Source organism: Felis catus, chromosome C1, assembly GCF_018350175.1.
Source record: "Felis catus isolate Fca126 chromosome C1, F.catus_Fca126_mat1.0, whole genome shotgun sequence".
Taxonomy (NCBI): domain Eukaryota; kingdom Metazoa; phylum Chordata; class Mammalia; order Carnivora; family Felidae; genus Felis; species Felis catus.
Genome location: NC_058375.1, coordinates 6,798,745 through 6,819,559, shown reverse-complemented (window position 1 = coordinate 6,819,559; position 20,815 = coordinate 6,798,745). Strand labels below are relative to the sequence as shown.

General features: G+C 55.1%; 1 protein-coding gene across 1 annotated transcript in view; it reads right to left on the bottom strand.

The window, feature by feature from the left end:
• PIK3CD (phosphatidylinositol-4,5-bisphosphate 3-kinase catalytic subunit delta) overlaps positions 1-20,815 on the bottom strand; it is a 57,511-nt gene that overhangs the window by 5,862 nt on the left and 30,834 nt on the right. Inside the window, 16 exon segments of the mRNA XM_019836105.2 lie at positions 23-135; positions 227-405; positions 554-653; positions 746-889; positions 1,040-1,161; positions 1,256-1,420; positions 1,492-1,542; positions 2,025-2,155; positions 2,245-2,341; positions 2,979-3,200; positions 4,287-4,376; positions 4,814-4,963; positions 5,235-5,414; positions 5,863-6,092; positions 6,378-6,606; positions 9,102-9,274. Of these exon segments, the coding sequence (XP_019691664.1) occupies positions 23-135; positions 227-405; positions 554-653; positions 746-889; positions 1,040-1,161; positions 1,256-1,420; positions 1,492-1,542; positions 2,025-2,155; positions 2,245-2,341; positions 2,979-3,200; positions 4,287-4,376; positions 4,814-4,963; positions 5,235-5,414; positions 5,863-6,092; positions 6,378-6,606; positions 9,102-9,242 (2,344 nt within the window). The 5' untranslated portion in view covers positions 9,243-9,274.

Here is a 20,815-nt window from a genome sequence, read left to right as displayed (position 1 = left end):
GTCCGGGGCCCGCCCCGCTCACCGTCCCCGTTCTTAAAGATGATGCCCACACTGCTGTCACTGCCCGCCTCCTCGTTGCTGTACATGACCCACAGGGGCTTCATCTTGGAGTCCATGAAGGTGCACTGTTCCACGCTGCGGGGCCAGAAAGCAGTCGGCACGGGCCCCTCCGCGGGGCGCCCGGCGGGGCAGGGGGAGGAGGCCGTGGAAGGGGCTCGGGGCTCACCAGACTTCGGCCAGCAGGGTGCTGGGGTCCAGCGGGGACTGCAGGTTGGAGAGGGCCTCCAGGTAGGTCTCCTGGCGCATGCACAGGTGCATCAGCTCTTTGGTCTGGGGCCGGGTGGTCTTCTGGGAGCTCACCTTGACAAAGTCGTTCAGGGCCTTCAGTTTGCTCAGCGCCTCGCCCTGGCGGGGAGACACAAGAGGAGGGCAGCGTGGGAAGGCCGGCGGGACAGGCTCCGAGCCTCAGCCCGGCCCGGGGGGGCTCTGAAGGGGCCGAGCCTGCCCAGACACAGGGCCCCACCCAGGGCAGGGACTCTGGGCCGAGCCTCACCTGCCTCATCAGCACCTTCATGTGGTGGGTGCTGCCCCTGCAGTAGGCTTCCATGATGAGGCCGAAGCGCAGCGCCACGGAGGGCACGTGCATCTCGGAGCTGGAGGAAGGAGGGGACGGCTGAGCCGCGCGGGGCGGGCAAGGTGGGAAAGGCCAGGGGCCCCGCCTCCCCAGGCCCGGCGGGTCCAGTACCGGAGGTGCCAGAAAAGGAAGTGGCCGATCTTGCGGTTGGACAGGGCCCGGTCCAGCAGGAACTTGGTCAGCTCGCAGTCCAGGTAGGACTCGTACTTGAGGACCTGCACCAGCTGCAGCAGGTACTGGAAAAGCTCGTCGTCCCTGCAGAGGAGGGAGGCCGGCCTCACCTGAGCAGACCCCAGGCAGGGCTCAGTCCTCTTGGGGGGGGGGGGGGGAGGGCCGGCTCCGCCGCCAGGAGGCGGGGACAAAACCGCGCTTCCGAGGGGCGGGCGGGGAGCCCGCGGGACTCACGTCAGTTTCCGCAGAGACTTGATGGCGAAGGAGCCCACGTGGCGGTCGGGGAAGCTGAAGTCCAGCAGCTCCAGGGCGCTCAGGACGGGCAGGTCCGGCCAGGAGCACAGCAGGTAGAGCATCTGGGGGTGCGGGTGGTCAAGGTGCGGCTGGGCAGGAGGTCAAGTGGGGGGCCCGCGGCGGAGGCCCCGCCCCCGGCCCCGCCCCCCCGCCCACCTGGGCCACATCCTCGTGCTTGTTCCACTTGGTGACCAGCAGCAGGCGGGCCAGCGCCTCCGGGAAGCGCTCCTGGACCTCGTGCCGCATCTTCCACACCAGGTCTTTCTCGTGCTCATACAGCTCCCCGGACCCCCGCCGCTCCAGGATTTCCCGCAGCTGCAGCTGCTGAGGGGTGCAGGCCGGGTGAGCTGCGGCCAGGCCAGGCGCCCCACCGCCCGCGGCCCCCAGCTCACCTCCTCCTCGCTGAAGCGCCCGTGCTCCCCGTGCCGCCCCAGCTCCAGAATCTGCAATGGGCGGTCCCGTCTCAGCGGAGCCCCCGGCCCGGGCCAGCCCTGGGGGAGGGGGGGGGGCTCCGGGGACGGGGAGCGTCAACGCCTGGGCACTGGGAGCTGTCCTGCGCACAGCACCCCCGGCCTCCGCCCCCCGGATGCCAGGAGCATCTCTCCCAGTAGCTGTGACAACCAAACGTGTCTTTGGACATGGCCCCAACCCCCTGGGGAACAAAGCGGCCCTGACTGAGAACCACTGCTCCCCACCTGCTTTAGCGGGTTAGGATTCTAGAGAGTCAAGCAGGTCCCCAAATGTGTGTGGTGACCAAGCCCTGGCCCTGAGCCACTTAGGGGATGGCGGGGGGGGGGGGCCGGGGGGCCAGGGGGGGCACCATGCTCTGGGGAGCCCCAGAGGCAGGGTCAGGAAAGGTCATCTTTAGCCCCACAGCCTCTGGGGAGGGCGGGTCCCGCCAGGCCCGGTTGGCGAGGGGGCTGACCTTGTCCAGGGCCGGGTAGTACACAGGGTAGGGGGACACCTCAGGGAGGCAGATGACTAGGGCAGCAGCGCTCTCCGTGTTGGGGTTACTCCGCACTGTTCCCGCGGGGTTCAGCAGCTCCCCCTTCTCGTCTGGACACAGGGATGGATGGGAGTTGCACGAGGAACGCCACCGGCCGGGAGCCCGCGCCCCCGGGCCCCTCCCTCCCGCCGGGGCAGACCTGGTGCGGACGGCCACATGTACAGGCAGCATTCACCGGTCTTGAGCTGGTCCTTGTAGTCAAACAGCATGAGGTTGGCCCAGGCGATGGGGCAGTCCTGGGAAAGACCACGGGCAGGTCAGGGCCATTTGTTCATCTGCAGGATGGGTGTAGCCTCCAGGCCGCCTTCCCCGCCCTCACCCAGACTCCCCGTGAGGAAGCCAGCAAGGTCAGCCGCCTCCTGGCTCCCTTCCACTCCCAGTCGCATCCCTGCTCCTGGCTTCTTGAGAAACCCCCAAACGAACCACACCGGCCCCAGAAGGCTGGCCCAGCTCAGCTATGGGTAAGTCAGCGTGGTTCAGTGGCCAGTCACATCCCGGGCCCTGGTGACTCAGTGCTCAACCACCGTGCCTTCCCTGCTGGCTGCTGACTCAGGCCCCTCTTGCTCCCGGTGAGGACAGTGCGTCCGTCCTCTTACCCCAGGGAGCCGCCTCCAGGTTCCCACCAGGACCGAAGTCTTAGGCCCAGATATTCTGAGTCACCATGCTCATGAGCCCTGGAACCCAGAGCCCTCACGTAGCAGGGGTGGGGCCAGTGCGGGAGGGGCGGGGAGGTTGGGTCGGCCAGCCCTCCCGGGACTCCCCCCCGCCCCCATCCCCAAGGTGCGTTCCTGCTCTGAGTGGATAAGGGGGAGTGACCCACAGTGGGCTGGCTCCCAGAGGCCTGGCCCCAGCCTCCCAGCCAGCCCCACCCACCGCCTTCTTGGACTTCTTCTTGGTGGACCGAGCCTTCTTGGCCTTCTCGATCACGGCGTAAAGTGCAAAGCAGAGACGAGCCATGCGAGGCAGGTCGCAGACGTTGATGTCAAACTCTAGCCGCTGCTTCCACACGGGCTCTGAGCACACGCTCACCTCCGAGCTGGACACCGTCTTGCACAGCGTCTCGTTGCCATGGAAGAGCCCGGCCTGCACCACCAGCTGGGGAAGGTGCAGGCGCAGGTGACAGGTGGCAGAGACCCAGCCTCTCCCCGCTCCCAGGTTCTCCCCCCACCACCTAAGGCTCAGAGCTCCTGAAATGTCCACATTTCACATGGGTCTGAATCCCACTTTCCATGTGGAAGAAAGTGGCACAGAAGAGGGGCGGCCGAATGCCTGATAGGTTCAAGGGGCCACAGGGTGAAGGGAAGGGCACCACGGGCTGTGCATGGGCTCCCCATGCCTCTGTGGGGCCCCAAGTCATGGCACTTCCCTGCTCTGGGCCTCAGTTTCCCGAACACTGGGGCTTGGGAACTCTAGGGGCCCTTCTAGTTCTAATGCCCAAGCCTCCCTCCACGGCTCAGAATTGTGCGAGCCCAGGAGGAGGGGAATGTTTAATGCCACCTGAACACGCCGACCCGGGCTCCTCCAGCTCGACCCGACAGCCCTCCGGCCCAGCCAGAAAGCTGCTTCCCTCCGATGCTCCAGGGTTCCATCCGGGAACCCCAGACCTGCCCTGTTTGCGAAATTACCCCAACAAAAAGTGCTCCACAAAGAGACTCGACCTCTGCGGACCCAGCTGTAATGTCCAGCAAATGGGACAGTAAAACAGACACCTGGCAGGCTATCCTATCCTGAGGACTGAGGGAGATGGGGTGCGTGAATGGCCCAGAAGTGGGCGTGGCCCCCAGGGGTCCCCGCCCGTGCTCCACACACCTCCCAAGTGTCCCCAGGGAGTCCCAAGGCCCCAGGGCCCAGCTGGAGCCGCTCCTCTTCGGCACCTGTCACCTCCCAGACTCTGTGCTTCCCACATCCTTGGGCCGGGCCTGGGCCCACCACTTCTACCAAAGTCAAATACCCAGAACTCACTGGGCCTGGTTTCTACGAATTAGCCTCTCTGGCCGGCCGGCCTGCTCCCCTCCCCTCTTCCTGTTTTGAAGCGGCTCACAACCACCCCAGGCAGGGATGCTGGGTAATGTGGTCAGGTGGCTTTCATGTGACCCCCCCCTTCTTCCTCCACCACCCCTCTAGACCACAGCCACCTTGTTTGTGCAGAAAACATCCCCCCTCCCCCCAGAAGCCCCCTACCTTCATCCGCTCATCCGCATTCACTTTGCTACCCTGGATCAGCTCCACGCAGAAAGGCTGCTCCAGGGACCACAGGGACAAGGAAGAAGGCTGGGGCGGGGTGGAGGGTGGGGGGGGAGAAGCAGGGCTGTCAAAGCAGAGGAATCCAGGGGAGGCTCTGGTGGCTAGCGCCCCTGACCCCTGGCAAGGCCCGTGGCCACCCGGAGGTGGGCTGAGAGTGTCACCGGTTTGTGGCAAGGCTCAAGTACCCACTTGCCTTTACCAGAAAACCTGCCGTGCAGGTGCGCCGGAACCCCTGAGCCCTCTGCCAGGAAAGCTCGGGCGGCCCCCCGCCCCCCCCCAGCACACTGGTGTAGTTTTGGCCGGCCAAGCTCAAGGCCCAGCTGTCGCCACTGACCAACCAAGGAGCCTGAGATGAGGCGTCCTGGGCCGGCCGCCAGCCCGCGGTGTGGCCACGAGGCTCCGGGGCCGGACAAAAGGTGGGAGGAAGGGATGGAGGGGAGGGGAAGCGGAAGGCACCGGCTCACCTTCTTCATGGGAATGGGGGGCGGTTTGGTGCGTGGTTTTTGGACTTGGGGGGCAGGGTTGCTCTGCTCATCCCGCATGGCGAGGATGGAAGAAGAGTGCACCATGGTCAGGTGGGGGGTCAGCCCGCTGTGCAAGCAGCTGCAGATGTACTGAGACGGGGGCACAGAGTGAGCGGCCGACGGGGCAGCCCCAAGCATTGCCCGACCCGGGGGGCTCCCCGATGCTGGCCACCGCCTACCCCAGGCCTTCCAGGCCCCTCCTGAGGACTCTCCTGCCCCCACCCGCTTCCTGAAGACAGAGCCCTCCTTGTGCTCATGAGGCGGGCAAGCCCAGCAAGGGGACGCTCTCGCCAGGACCCCCAGAGGCCTGGCTCCTCATGTTCAAGGGGGGCCCAGGGCCCTTCCCAGCCATCGTCCTCACCTGGAACTGGCAGAGGGGGTAGCTGCCGTAGAGGTACTCGTGCTTCCCGTTCACCTGCAGGGTGTAGTCCTCAGGCCGCTCCAGCAGCGGCTGCCGGAACACCGTGGCCTTCTTCCGGAGGGCACAGGCCATCAGTGCCAGGGGCACATCCTTGCTGGACACCTGGAAGGTGAAGCTCTCCTGGGGGGGGAGGGGAGGGAGGGTCAGCCCTCCACCCTTGGGGGGGGCAGAGGGGGTGGCGCATGGACTCTGGGACAGAGGGTGGGGTTGCCTATTTGTAATAGGTGCCCCCTCCCCCCAGCGCGAGCTCCGAGGGCAGAGTCTGATGCAGGCACGTGGCTGACACCCAAGAAATACTTATTGAACGAATTGAACGAATGAGTGGACCAGTGACCAAGGCCATTTGGTCATTCTGCCTCTCACCCGACTTGCCGGGTGGGACATTTGGCCGAGATCCTCGCATGCATGGATGCCCACAAGTACCACCGGGCGTCACTGGGAGGAGAGTGGATTTGGGGCGGTGGGCGGAGGACTGGGAAGTGTCACGGGGAAGCACCCCCCCCTTGGACACAGCAGCCTGGACGCAGCAAACGGGCCCCGGCGTCCCCGGCAGGAACCGCGGGCTCACCTCGCTGCCCTCAAACTTGACGTTGACGAGGAGGGCCCGGTTGGGGACCCGCAGGGTGCCGGCCCCCCAGCTCCGGGCCGAGGGCTCCAGCTGCAGGGGGAAGCTGTACTGCAGCCAGGCCTCCCAGCCCAGCTGCTGCCGGCGGGCGGCCGCCTCCTCGCAGAACTGGCGCATCTTGGTGCGAAAGTCATTCACCTCGGGGTCCCGCAAGGAGTCGAACTCGTGGAGGCCTGAGAGGTGGGGAGGCTGGGTCAGCCAGGGGACGGAGAGGGGCGGGGCCGAGAGGGCCCACCGCACACGGGGGCGGGGCGGGAAGGGCCCACCACTCACGGGGGCCGGGCAGGGACGGGGCCGGGAGGGCCCGTCGCACACGGCGGGGCGGGGCAGGGCGGGAAGGGTGCAGTGAACGAGGGGGGCGGGAGGGGAGGCGGGGCAGGGACACGGTGGGGCGGGCCCGTCGCACAGGGGGGGCGGGGCCGGGCAGGGAGGGGAGGGCCCACCCGCACGCGGGGCACCTTTGCCGATGAGGAGGCTGATCTGTGAGTTGACAAGCTTCTTCACCCTGTCACCCTCTCGGGCCACCAGGCGCAGCACCGGCAGGAAGGGCTGGATGTCACACAGTCGCCGCTGCTCGTCCTCCAGCTCCTGCTGCTCTGCGGTCTGGTTGACGCAGGTGAACACGTAGGCCTCAGGGTCGCTGAGCATGTGGAAGAGTGGCTCATACTGGGCGCGGTGCCACAACACCTGAGGGGACAGTGGCCGGTCAGCCCCTCCGACCAAAGTGAGCGGGGCCACGGGGAGCGGGGAGGTGGCTGGAGGCTGACCTCAGTCTGGGTGTCCCTCCCCTGCACGACCCTGCCCTCCCCAGACCCCTAGAGCACCGCATGGGTCACCATCACTGCCCTTCTGTGGAAGGTGCCTGGTATTCGCTAAAGTCCTGTCCACAGTCCCCCCTGTATGTTACCCTTGAGAGACGGCCAGCCAGACATGACCTCCAGCTAATAGTCCTGGGGTTCATCACCCTGATTTCTAAATGTTGGCAACTAATTCAGAAAAGGCAAACAACTTGAGAGAGCCATAAAACCCTCCATGGGCTGTGTTCAGCTAAGGCGGTCAGTGTGTGGCCTCAGGGCAAGGTGTCCCCAGGGTCCCCTGAGAGAGCCATCTAATAGTCAAGCTTTACTGCAAAACTGTTCACCACTGAGTCACAGAGAAGACGGGAAAGGAGCCCTATTTTTCTTCCACGGGGGACGGATAATTATGGTCCATCAGCACAAAGGGATTGGTACAGGGACATGACCCAGAATCTAGGGACACAAGACACACGGTGAGTGGGAAAAACAAAAAACAAAAAACCCCAACGTATAGAGCAGCAGATCTAATTCAAGCCCATGTCCATAAAAACAACTCTAATAGGGGCACGTGGGTGGCTCAGTCAGTTAAGCGTCGGCTCCAGATTTCTGCTCAGGTCTTGATCTCACGGTAGTAATTTCGAGTCCCAAGTTGGGCTCTGTGCTGGGTATGGAGCCTACTTAAGATTCTCTCTCTCTCCCTCTGCCCCTCTCCTGAGCTTGTGCTCTCTCTCCCTCTCTTAAAAAAAACAAAAACCACAACTCTAATAAACAGAGTAATTAGTATAGACCAGGATTTGACAAAAGTGACTGGTTTGCAGGCAAAACCTGGTCTGCTCCCAAGTTATTAGAAGACAGCCACGCCCACTCATTTACATATTGTCTGGGGCTGCTTCTGGGCCTCCGTTGGCAGAGTTGAGTGCTTGCGACAAATATCAGATGGCCAGCAAAGCCGAGAATATTTACTCTCTGGCGTCTGGTATAAAGAAAAGTATGAAGGAACTGAAGTCAAATCGGGGGTGTGTGCAGCACCCCACGTGTTTTGCATTTCTGCAGTGTGGGAATTGTAGTAGCTCGCATGCCTGGTTCAGAAAGATAAGATTACCCTTCAAGTGAAATTTACATAAAGTTAACTCACATGAAAAAGATGTTATAATGTTAACTCAGAAAAAAAAAGAGATCTCAAGGTCCGTAATCAGAATTATCACAAAAAGCAACACTCCACAGAAAAGAAAACAGGAAGCAGCCAAACTGTTAACTGTGGTTGTCTCACAAGGGCTGGATCACAGGTGACTTTTTTCCTTTTTCTGTTTTTTTCCCGTTTTCCTAAATCAATGTGTCCATATTACTTTTGAAATGGAAAACAAAAAAAATTTTTTTTTAATTTTTTTTTTAATTTTTTTTTCAATGTTTTTTATTTATTTTTGGGACAGAGAGAGACAGAGCATGAACGGGGGAGGGGCAGAGAGAGAGGGAGACACAGAATTGGAAACAAGCTCCAGGCTCTGAGCCATCAGCCCAGAACCTGACGCAGGGCTCGAACTCACGGACCGCGAGATTGTGACCTGGCTGAAGTCGGACGCTTAACCGACTGCGCCACCCAGGCGCCCCTTTTTTTTTTTTAATTTTTAAAGGAACCTCCCAGGAAGGGGAGATTGAGAAACAAAAACCAAACAAAAATTCCAAGACGGTCCCTTGCTTCTTTCCCTTTTTTGTGTGTGTTCAACTCCCAAGTATAGCTTTTAAAATTCTGAGCTGAGGTCTTGCTCTCTGGCGTGACCCATTAAATCCCACACTTGGTAAGTGGGATAAGCCCTTTGAAGGATCACAAGACGACATCTACCAAATACTTTCCAGATGTCTAACCCTTTGACTCAGTAATCCACCCGGACAATTATTCAACAAAAACTAAAAACTATTTCCAAAGATGATGTTTACTGAGATGACAGCTCTAAAGAGAGAAGACAGATAAGACTCTTTTAAGTGGCCTTGGATGGGGTGTGGTTCCGAAAAATGATGGATGGCACAGTCATGGACAGAAGGAAAGGCCACCATGGGAACCACACCCTGAAGCTCTCACTGGAATCTGGTGAGTGTAATCGTGCACTGATAAAGGGGGAAGCTGAACTCAAAATGCTAGCTGGGCACTAACTGTAAGCGTTTATTATTATTTTTTAATGTTTATTCATTTTATGAGAGAGACAGACAGAGTGGGAGCGGGGGAGGGGCAGAGAGAGAGGGAGACACAGAACCTGAAGCAGGCTCCAGGCTCCGAGCTGTCAGCACAGAGCCTGATGCGGGGCTCGAACTCACAAACCATGAGATCATGACCTGAGCCGAAGTCAGATGCTCAACCAACCGAGCCACCCAAGGCGCCCAGGATCGTACCTTCTTGATGGTGCTGAGGTTGGCATTCCGGGACACAGGGAAGTTCAGATAGACCCCCGTGGGCAGCAGGAAGTCAACTGCCACACTCTGATTCTCCTCCTTGGTCCAGAATTCCATGGGGCAGTCAACCCCAGGGGGCATCCTGTTTTTTCACTCCAAAGACACCGGCTGTCCTGAAAAGGGAGAGAAGGCAAAATGAGGCACCCTAAGGGTGCTGGATGAATCCTTTGAAGGGATCCTTTGGAAAACAGATTGTCAGGACCTTTGGCAGTGGGATGTTCAGGAAGGAGGCCCTCCCGTGGGCGCCCAAAGCTCGCCTCCCTCTGGACTTCGTCCTGCCTGGGGTGGCCTGTGGCTCCTACTGTCCCCAGACCTCATCTCATCCGTCATCACAGGTGGGCACCCGCTCTGTCTGCATCCCTCACCGCAGTGGCCCAAACTCAACACACCAACAGACCCGTTCCAAGTCATTTTTTCTCAGGAACACACGCACAAGTGGGAGACCCGGCCACAGCCACCAGCTGGCAGAAACGGGGGATGGCAGGGTCCCTGGTCAGACAACCCAGGACTCAAGAAGGACCTGGGGCTGCAGTTCTTTGAGACTTTCTAACCAGAAACCAAGTGGTTTAAAAATGGCTTTGGCCATCAAACAATTTGTTGAAATATCTCAGTCATATACCAAACGCCCCCAGTCATACCCACTCTTCAGTAACAAAATGCTGCAGACACAGTTAAAGATCTTGTATCTCCCCTGCTCCAGGTTATCACTACCTGCATTCTGGTTGGTTATAATTTCCGTGCATGTTTTTATACTCTTATTACATTAACATGTATCCATGAAAAATTGCCAATATCTGTGCGTGCTTTCGAACTTTCTATGAATGGCGGGTCTTCTGCAATCTCTCTGCCAGTCAACATTCTGTTAGTTAGGTTTATACACGTAGCTCAAGTTCATTCACCGGAACCCCTGTGGTATTCACTGTGTATATAAACCACAATTTATTTACCCCTTCTCCTGTTGATGAACCTCAGGGTTTGTTTCTACTCTTTTTGGTTATTACAAACAATGCTACGATGCATATCGTTATACACCTCACTTTGTGTATATGTAGAGTCTGGGTGAGTGCTGTCCAAGAGAAATACAACGGGAACCACACGGGTAATGTCAAAACTGCCAGCAGCCACGTTAAAAAAAAGTAAAAAGAGGGCCGCCTGGGTGGCTCAGTCAGTTAAGCGTCCGACTTCAGCTCAGGTCATGATCTTGCAGTTTGTGAGTTCAAGCCCCGTGTCAGGCTCTGTGCTGATGGCTCAGAGCCTGGAGCCTGCTTTGGATTCCATGTCTCTCACTGCCTGTCTCCTGCTTGCTCGCTCTCTCTCTCTCTCTCTCTCTCTCTGAAAAATAAATAAATATTTTTTAAAAAATTAAAAAAAAATTTTTTAAGTAAAAAGATAAAGTTAAGTTTAGTGATATATTTTATGGAACCCAATATATCCAAACTATAGTCACTTCAAAACGTCATCACAAAAAAAAGAATTACTAATGAGATATTTTACACTTTTTTTTTTGTTTGGTATTAAGTCTTTGAAATCTGGTGTATATTTTACACTTACAGCACATTGCAATTTGGGCACTAGATTTCCATCAGAAATACCTCATCTATATGTAGATTTCATGCCATTTACAGCTAAAAAAGTAGGTTCAGAGACTCAAGTTGTTGCAGATAAAAGGTTTCCAAGAAATGAGTGGAGTATCCATTTCTCAGATCTGAATGAATTAAAATTAAACGAATTGTTTAGAAATTCCGTTCCTCCATCACCCTTCACATTTTTTTAATGTTTACTTATTTTTGAGAGAGAGAGAGAGAGAGAGAGAGAGAGAGAGAAAGCACAAGCGGGGAAGGGGCAGACAGAGAGGGAGACACAGGATCCGAAGCAGGCTCCAGGCTCCGAGTTGTCGGTGCAGAGCCCGACGCGGGGCTCGAACTCACAAACTGCGAGATCATGACCTGAGCCGAAGTCGGATGCTTAACGGACTGAGCCACCCAGATGCCCCATCACTCTTCACATTTCAAGTGCTCCAGGGCTACGTGCAGCTGGGGGCTGCCTAGTTGGACAGCACAGGTCCAGGGTATGTGTGTGTGTGTGTGTGTGTGTGTGTGTATATATATATATACACCTCAGAGTGGAACTGTCACATCATGACAATAACCTAGAGAGCCAAACACCTTGAACTTTACTAACGTAGGGGCCCGTTGGCAATGGCACCACCACCACGGTCTGCTGCTTACTTCCATTCCTTCATCAGCCCTTGGGGTCATCACATTTACTCATTTCCGCCAACCTGATGGTCACAGAATGCTCTTTGGTTGTTTTAATTTGCATTTCCCTGTATCCTCTGCAAATAGCCTGCTTTTAACTTTTGCCCGTTTTTTTCTGTGGGGTTGTCTTTTTCTTATTGGTTGACAGGGTTTCTTTTATATACTCTGGATTCAGTTCCTTTGTTGATTAAAGGAGTTGGAAATGTCTCCTTTTGGTCCAGGTCATCTTTTCACTCCGTTTTTAGTGTCTTTTTGGTGAGCAAAAGTTTGCAGTGTTGACGTGGTCAAATATTTTCCTTTGTGTTTTATGATTTTTATTCTTTAGAAAAATATTTCCCTACCCGAAGGTCACATCCTCCTAGATTTCGATGACTTTTAAAAATAATTGAAAAATGGGGTTCCTGGGTGGCTCAGTCAGTTAAGCGTCCGACTTCGGCTCGGGTCATGATCTCGCGGTTTGTGGGTTCGAGCCCCGCGTCGGGCTCCGCGCAGACAGCTCGGAGCCTCGGAGCCTGCTTCGGATTCCGTGTCTCCCTCTCTCTCTGCCCCTCCCCCGTTCGTGCTCTGTCGCTCTCGGTCAAAAATAAATAAACATTCAAAAAAAAAAATTGAAAGGAATTTAGTTTAAGAGAGAGATTCTCTTGGGCTCTGCCATTTGGGCCCAGGACTCCCCCCTCCCAGAACGGCTGGTGCTAAATCTGCTCGGAGCTGCAGCACGTGGGCACATCACCCTGTAACCACTGCTGGGATCCACTTCCTCTGATTGTAAAACCACATCCTACTTGGGTTCCTCTTTCTGAGAATGACCAGGCCAAAGGCTTTCTTTTTGATTCAAAATGTGGGGGACAGTCAAAAATCCTGGAGAATCCACTTAACAATGCTAACTGTCCTGTGGCCACGCTCAGGAAGCCAGGGGAACCCGTGGCCACTCGACCCTGAGGTCAAGATGAGCACATGTGGCCTGAGCTCCTTGGGAGACTCCAGCCAAAGGGAGGGTGCTCGGAGACCAAGGCGCCCCTGCTCCTCTGCCCCTTAGCGCTATGGAAATGAAGGCTTCAACTACACTCACCCGTGCGGGATGCAAGGGAAAACTCGCCCTTAAAAAGCTCATCCCTGAGAAAGAAAGAACAGGAGGGTGCAGGCGGGGCATAATCAAATGCCAGAGGTGGGACAGGAGGCAGCAGGAATCCTCCCTCTCTTTGTGGGCCCAGGACCCACATGCAGCTGCTAACAAGCCCGAACTCTCTATGAAGCTGACGCCTCTCTCTGCAAACGTACGCGACAAAGATACCGACTAATCCAGGGGCTTTCGCGCTGCTCCAAGAACGCAAGTTGGTACAACCACTTTGGCGAAGTCTCTACTCTTGGCAGTGTCTACTAAGGCTGAGCACCCGTGTGCCTTGTGAGCCAGCAATTAATTGCACCGTAGGTGTTCGCTCGCCAGAAACACGAGTACACGCGCACCAAGAGACACGAACAAGAGTGTCTACAGCATTGCTCTTTGTAATGGCCCCAAACTGGAACGTTCCCAAGTGCGTATCAGCAGTATAATGGAAAAATAAATTACGGTATCTTCTCCCAACGGCATGTTCCAGAGCAATGAGAATGCACGGTCTACAAATACACACAACAGTATAAGTGAATCTCATAAACATAAAGCTGAACAAAAGAGGTCAGGCACAAAAGAGTATGTGCTCATGGTTCCAACTCCACGGAGAACAAACACAGGCAGAACTAATCTACGTTGGCAGAAGAAGAGACAGGGGTTACCCCCAGAAGGAGGGCAGGTGCCCCAGGAGAAAGGGGTACGAGGGGCTTCTGGGTACTGGCAGTTGTCAGTTTCTTCACCTGGGAGCTGGGGACTTTCACAAACCCCACACACCCTCAGTCCCAGTGGTTCAGACGGCTTGACTTCATTCCTGGCCGCTCCCGTGGCCTGAGACCCACCTGGCCACAGGGGTTGGACTGGAACCAGGAAGGGGGCTCAGGCCCAGCCAATCACTGTCTACAGTGATTCCAGGATGAGCATGTGAATGTCAAGTCAGCCCAGTGGGTTTTGACGTTGGACTTCTTTGGGTATTTCCACCTGGGGTAGCAGGAAAGAATATCCATCTAGGGCTGCTGGTGACCACCTCTCGCTACCCTTGGTGGGGGCGGTCTGAGAAAAGACGACCGTGGACGAGAGCAGAGCTCGGCGTGAAGAGAGACTACAAGCAGGTCCTGAAGGCGTCCTTGGGTTCCTGGATGGAGACATGCCTGAAGCCAGACTCCATCCCTGGACTTTTCAGTTCTCTCAGCCAAAAACTCCCCCTGCCCCTTACCTGCTTTTTTTGTTTTTGTTTTTGTTTTTAACTTAGAGCAGTTTGAGTTTTTTGTTTTTGTGTTTCTTTCTCTTTTTTTTTGTCACTTGCAGCTGCGTGTTCCGTTTTAGGAAGCGTCTGGTGTTTAGCAAGTTCTTTCCTTGGAAACCGGCCTGCCTCTAAGAGCCAACCCTGATCTTCGTAGTGCCATCTAGAGGCACACGGGGTTGTCATCTGATGGCTATTGCTGCTGGATGGTGGCCTCAGGACCTCTGACTGTTCTCCCTATGGCACAGTTTTTAGACTCTTGCCAAACTTTGGTACTCTGAGAAAACAAGATGCTGCGGGCGGGGCCTGACGGGCCAACTGCCGAAGAATTTTCTGGGTACCAGACTCCCACTGTTTAGTCTGAGAGCCTCTCAGCCCCTCCCCCCAAGGAAGTCCTTCGGCGGTCGTATCGCTGAGCTCATTGGCTGCCCATGATACTTCCCACAGTAAGTTCTAGACACTTCCCACAGTAAGCCGGGTTCTCCCGGCTAATTTCCTGGATCTGAATGCAGGAGTTCTCAATCATCGTTGGCCACGTCATCTCATGGAAATAACTGGCACTCGTGGATTACCGGATTTGCTATTTTGTACATATGGCTCAGTCTGAGATGTTATGAGTCTCAAGGAGTATTTATTAAGTTCCAGGAGTCGTGCGAGGTGCTGGAAGATGGTGGTGGAGAAGCTTACACTCCAGCTGGGGAGACGTTAATACCCAAGCACATCGTAGGTAGGAAGAATGACCACACGCTATACCAACGCAGTGAAGGCAGTGCTCCAAATGGCGATGTGATGGAGAACTCTGTAGGGAGGCCAGGAAAACCCCTCCGAGGAGAGGACCCCAGAGCAGAGAACCAGACTGCGTCCAGGGAGGATGGGAGGCAGGCCACTGCCGCTGGAGCACATGAGTGGGGCAGGGAGGGGAGGCCACGGGATAAGACAGGTTGAAGAGGTCAGGAGGGACCAAGTCCTGTGGAGCCTTTACAGGGGAGATGCCTGGGTGTCACGCAAAGAGTGATGGGTGGTCTCAGCAAAGGAGCCAGGGGATCCCATTTGCATCCAAAATGATGCCTCAGCCCCAGGGTGAAAGAACTGGAAAGAAGCAAGTGTGCGCATGGGGAGGTAGGGAGGTTCGTGCCCCCGGTGATGAGAAAGGCAGGGCATCAAGATCTATTTTTTCAACTATTGTTGAAAGTTTATTTGGAGAGAGAGAGAGAGAGAGAGAGAAAATGAGCAGGAGAGGGGCAGAGAGAGAAGGAGAGATAGAATCCCAAGCAGGCTCCACACTATCGGCACAGACCCCAGTGTGGGGCTCGAACCCACGAACCATGAGATCATGACCCGAGCTGAAATCAAGAGGCAGACGCTCAACTGAGCCCCCCGGGTGCCGCTCAAGATCTCTGTAGGAGCTCGGGCCGATGAGATGGGGTCGCGGGGGAAGGAGCAAGGATGACAGTCAGGTGCGGGCTTGGGACACTGGAGGGGTGGTGGAAATACACTGGATGGGCAAGCGTGGGGGAGAAACAGATTTGGGGGCAATGAAACGGCGAGATGTCCATTTCAGACATACGGACTCTTGGTGGTGAAAACCCCCAAGGAGACAGCCAAGGAGCACTCCCCGGTGTGGAGCTTAGGGGAGAGGTCTTTGGGGCTCTCAAGGCATAATTTGGGGTCAGCGGGCTACACACCGAGGCGTATGAGACGGCCGGGAGACAGCGGGTAGGCGAGGGCCGGGCCCGCCTTCAAGGCACTAGAGTGGCTTCCACCAAAGATGAGCCGTGAGTGATCAGTCAGCCAGACTCTTGTGGCCGACTTCTCGGTGCACGTCTGACTCGTTAATAAAAGATCAAAGAAAAACGTCCAACAGGTCGCTCAGTCCCTTTCACCTTCCCGCTTCCGGCCAGCACAGTGCCCAGAACGGCTGTGGAAGGCGGAGGGTCTCAGCCACGGCAGCGCACCATCCCCCGCCCACCGGCGGTTCTGAGACGTGCCCAGCTAGACGCACCCTCCGCGGCCCAAGGTTGAAGCCGTCCCTCCCGCTGCGAAGGTCTGAGGGGTCTGACCTTCTGCGTCCTGAATGGACACCAAGGGAGTTTCCCCCAAGATTGCATAAAAGCGCCACCGTCCTTCCCAGCCCGCAGCAGGGCGTGCTACGAGGGCCCCCACTTATTTCTAAGAGAGGAGGGCGAGCGGGGGAGGCAGTGTGCCAGGGTCATGGTGCTTCCTCCAGACTGGGAACGGGGTGGTGGCCCACCTCCTAGCCCCCCTCCTGGGCCGGCAGACCTGCTGGCCGGTGGCTCGTGCCGAGCCCCGGACTCCCACTCCTTTCCTTTGGAGTTGCACTTTTGAAATTGCATGTTAGTTACGGCTGTGAGCCGCCCTGTGCCTCCCGGGTGTGGCAGGGCTCGGCGTCTTTCCGGCAGTCGTGGCAAATGTGCCCGCCGCTCAGAGCAGGTGGCGCTGCCCAGCCCTGGTCAACGTAAAGCCAGGCTTTTTGGTGCCCGTGTCACATGCCCCCGGGAGCTGCTTCCCCAGGGAACACATGAGTCACTCTCAGCAGGCTCTGGGCAGGGGACCAGCCGCAGGGAGAAGGGAAGTTGTATCCTGCTTTATCCGAGAAATAAACGCCCTCCTCCCTGAGGCCGCCTGGGCCAAGACCCGCCGCGTACCTTCCTTTCCTCCGCATGCTGCGCTAGAGTGAGTGTCTAAGGGTCCCCCGGGGTCATTGCTAGGATTCTGTCCGGAGAGAGAGGTGCTCCTTTCTTTTAACTCTGGGACAAAACATTTAACTCTAGGAAGGTTACAAGCCAAAGAGCTCAAGAGGCGTCTCAGAAACGTCTAGAAGGTGGTTACACACATTGTCCGATGTCTACCATCAACCCCGGCTGGGAGGTAAGGAGACCAGCAGTCACCCTGACAAGGGACAGGGAGCCACAGGGGCCGGCCTTCTGCATCAAGCTGAACAGAGCAGAGTCTGGTTGTGCCTCCTGACCCGGGCTTATTTTCAGGTACTTTTCAGCCTCTAAATAGTCCTTCTAATAAGTGTTCTGGTTCCCAGACTCTCTGCTGTGGAGAATGAAATGGCTGTTTCTCCTGCTGCCTAACTTATGTGGAGAGAGGACACCTCAGAGGCAAACTCCAAAGGGGCTTTACCCAGAGGCCCCGCTTCCCAGTGGAGCTCCTGGGTGTTTGTCTTAAAAGAGCTTTCTAGAATCCACCCGCTGCTCTGGCAGCCAGGGAACGCCCAGAGATGATTCAATAACCACATCTTCCTGGGGACCCTCGGGAAGAAGAACGTGGGGGGACCTTTTCGGCCCAGGGGCATGCAGGCTGCGGGTCCTATTCATTCATTCATTCAGCAAATATGTCTTTGAGCATCAGGGACTGTGCCCATCAGGGAATGAACGGGACAGGCACCGTCCCTGATCTTACAGAGTTTTTAGTTTAACAGGAGAAAACAAAAATGAATGAGGAAATAAAAAGAAAAATGAATAACAAGATGATTTCAGAGAAGAGGTGGAAGGTAATAAAAGGGGCTTGTGGGGGGGGTCTCCTCTGGGTGGCGGGTCAGGGAAGGGTGCTCGAATGAGATCAGGTCAGAATTGAGGCCCACAGGATGAGAAAGATCAGGCAGAGATCCAGGACGTAGGGTTGAGGCAGCTGGAACAGGAAGTGCAAAGGCCCTGAGGCAGGAGGCCAGGCAACTGGAGGCCAGGACCAGGAGGGGAGATGACTGGAGAGGCAGGGAGGCCTGCAGCGCCTTGTGGCCACCGTGAGGAGCCAGGTTTTCTTATCACCGCAGCGGGAAGCCACCAGCGGGTTTCAGGCAGGAGATTGATATGGCCTGACGTTATGCTTTACAAAAATTGCTTTGGCTGCCGTGAGGAAAATGGAAGGGAGGGAGCCAAGAATGGAAGTGGGAAAGCAATGAGGCCAGGTCCCCAGGCAAGAGCTGGCGGGGCTAGACTCGCGAGGGAAAGCCTGGGCCCTACCTGCCACAAAACACCCCGATCCTCTGCCCTTAACAACCGAGGAACAGGCATCCCAGAAACCCAGCCCTGAAATTTCCTGTCCTTAAGAATCTTCTTGAGAGAGAACGGAAGCTATAGACCAGAAGGAAAGCTGAGTGGCCCGGCGTCCCCCAACAGGTGCAGTTTTAGGACAGATGTGCAGATCTCCCAAAATACAGAATCTTCCGGGAAAACCACTTCAATGTGTCTCCCTGGGAGGCCCCAGACCAGCAGGCATCCTCCACCCCCAGAGGCCACCACAGTCTTGAGGGCAGAAAGGGTCTCCGCACCCCAGGAAAGGGACGTCAGCCACAGCAAACGGGAGGCCTTTGCCACGCGGGCGGTGCCTCTGCTGTCCTCTGCCCTCTATTGCGAAGCCACTGTCCAGTGGTGGTCAGTTGGAGGAGGAACATGTATCCAAAGAAGGGATGGGAGGGAAGTCTCCAGAAGCCGGAGGCCAGCCAAGTCAGACATCCCCAGAACCATGCCCAAGACTAGGAAGGAAGGGCTTGTCTGGAGGGTTGTCTGATACCGTGAGCCCCTGTCACAGAAGAAAACGGGATGGGAGGGGTGAAGGCCGAGATGGATGTGATAAGTTACGTGAAATCGTGCAAAAGGCTTCCCCACGTCTGCTTGGCAGATAAGCCGAGGACAGGAACTTGCCTCCTTGTCTATCCACTTCTGCCTCCCTCAGTTCCTTCTTTGTTTTCTTCTTCTTCTTTTTACTCTCTCCCATTTTAAATGTGTCTCCCTTGAAGCCATATGATTTAATAGAACAGTAACTTTTGGGGCACCTGAGTGGCTCAGTTGGTTGAGCATCCGACTCTTGACTTTGGCTCATGATCTCGCAGTTCGTGAGTCCAAGCCCCACGTTGGGCTGTGTGCTGACAGTGCGGAGCCTGCTTGGCATCCTCTCTCTCTCTGCCCCTCCCGCATATGCTCTCTTTCTACCAAAATAAATAAACTTTAAAAAATTAGAACGGTTACTTTTAATTTGGATATTTAAAACTGAAAAAAAAAATCCCCAATGGAGGAAGACCAAACCGACATTGAAGAATGAGAGGCAAAGTCCTCTGGAAATTCTGTTCTATTAAAAAAAGAGAGGGGTGATGGGAATGCAAGCTGGTGCAGCCACTCTGGAAAACAGTATGGAGGTTCCTCAAAAAACTAAAACTAGAACTACCCTATGACCCAGCAATTGCACTACGAGGCATTTATCCAAGGGATACGGGGGTGCTGTTTCGAAGGGACACATGCACCCCCATGTTTATAGCAGCACTATCAACAATAGCCAAAGGATGGAAAGAGCCCGAATGTCCATCGATGGATGAAGGGATAAAGAAGACCTGGTATATCGGGGCACTTGGGTGGCTCAGTCAGTTAAGTGTCCGACTTCAACTCAGGTCACAATCTTGCAGTCGTGAGTTCGAGCCCCGCGTCGGGCTCTGGGCTGATGGCTCAGAGCCTGGAGCCTGTTTCCGATTCTGTGTCTCCCTCTCTCTCTGCCCTTCCCCTGTTCATGCTCTGTCTCTCTCAGTCTCAAAAATAAATAAATGTTAAAAAAAAATTAAAAAAAGAAGAAGACCTGGTATATATACACAATGGAGTATTACTCGGCAATCAAAAAGAATGAAATCCTGCCATTTGCAACTACGTGGATGGAACTGGAGGGTATTATGCTAAGTGAAATGAGTCAGTCAGAGAAAGACAAATATCATATGACTTCACTCATATGAAGACTTTAAGAGACAAAAAGGATGAACATAAGAGAAGGGAAACAAAAATAATATAAAAACAGGGAGGGGACAAAACAGAAGAGACTCATAAATATGGAGAACAAACTGAGGGTTAGGGGAGGGGGTGTGGGAGGGGGGATGGGCTAAATGGGTAAGGGGCACTAAGGAATCTACTCCTGAAATCACTGTTGGACTATATGCTAACTAATTTGGATGTAAATTTTAAAAAATAAAAAATAAAATTAAAAAAAATAGAGAGGGGTGCTTGGGTGGCTCAGTTGGTTAAGTGTCTGACTCTTGATTTCAGCTCAGGCCGTGATCTCATGGCTCGTGAGTTCGAGCTCTGTATAGGGCTCTGCACTGACAGCTCGGAGCCTGCTTGGGATTCTCTCTCTCCCTCTCTCTCTGTCCTTCCCCAGCTCTTGCTCTCTCTCGCACACAAAATAAATAAATAAACTTAAAAAAATTTACAAACAAGCAAGAGACAGACTCCTGACTTCTTCTGCTGTCATCAGAAAAATGAACCAACTATCCTACAAAAAAAATTCTATCCCAACCATCTCTTATCACGTTCAGCTCACGGCCCACCCATCAAGGCCACGGGCCTGCACCCAAGTGGAATCCTCTGCCACTACACGCCAAAATCAAATGAAAGATCCACGGTCTCAAATCTGGCAATTTGGGAAATTCGGGAACCGTCCTAAGGAAGTAAGTCAAGAGCCAAACAAGGCGATATATACAAAGACATTCATTTGTGGGACTGTTTGTGAAAGTGGAAAACCAAAACTAATAGGGAAACTATCATAATTAACTTACTAGGAGAAAATATAGTCACTAAGATGACACCTGTGTATGCTACACAGCACTGCAAATATCCCCCACGTTCAGTGAAACAAAAAATGTGCATCCATTTACCATGGCAACACCTATTTGTGGACAAAACATTTCAGAAAGCATGCCGAAAATGAAAACAGCTATAATATGAGTGGGTTTGAACATCATAATAATTATTCCAGAAGCTCGTTATCTATGAAAGTTATACAAACATGATTTTAAAAATTAAAACTAAAACGTTTGTGGGGCGCCTGGGTGGCTCGGTCGATTAAGCGTCTGACTTTGGCTCAGGTCATGATCTTGCGGTTTGTGGGTTTGAGCCCTGCTTCGCGCTCTGTGCTGACAGCTCAGAGCCTGGAGCCTGCTTCAGGTTCCGTTTCTCTCTCTCTCTCTCTCTCTGCCCTTCCCTCGCTCATGCTCTGTCTCTCTTTCTCTGTCTAAAATAAATAAACATTAGGGGCGCCTGGGTGG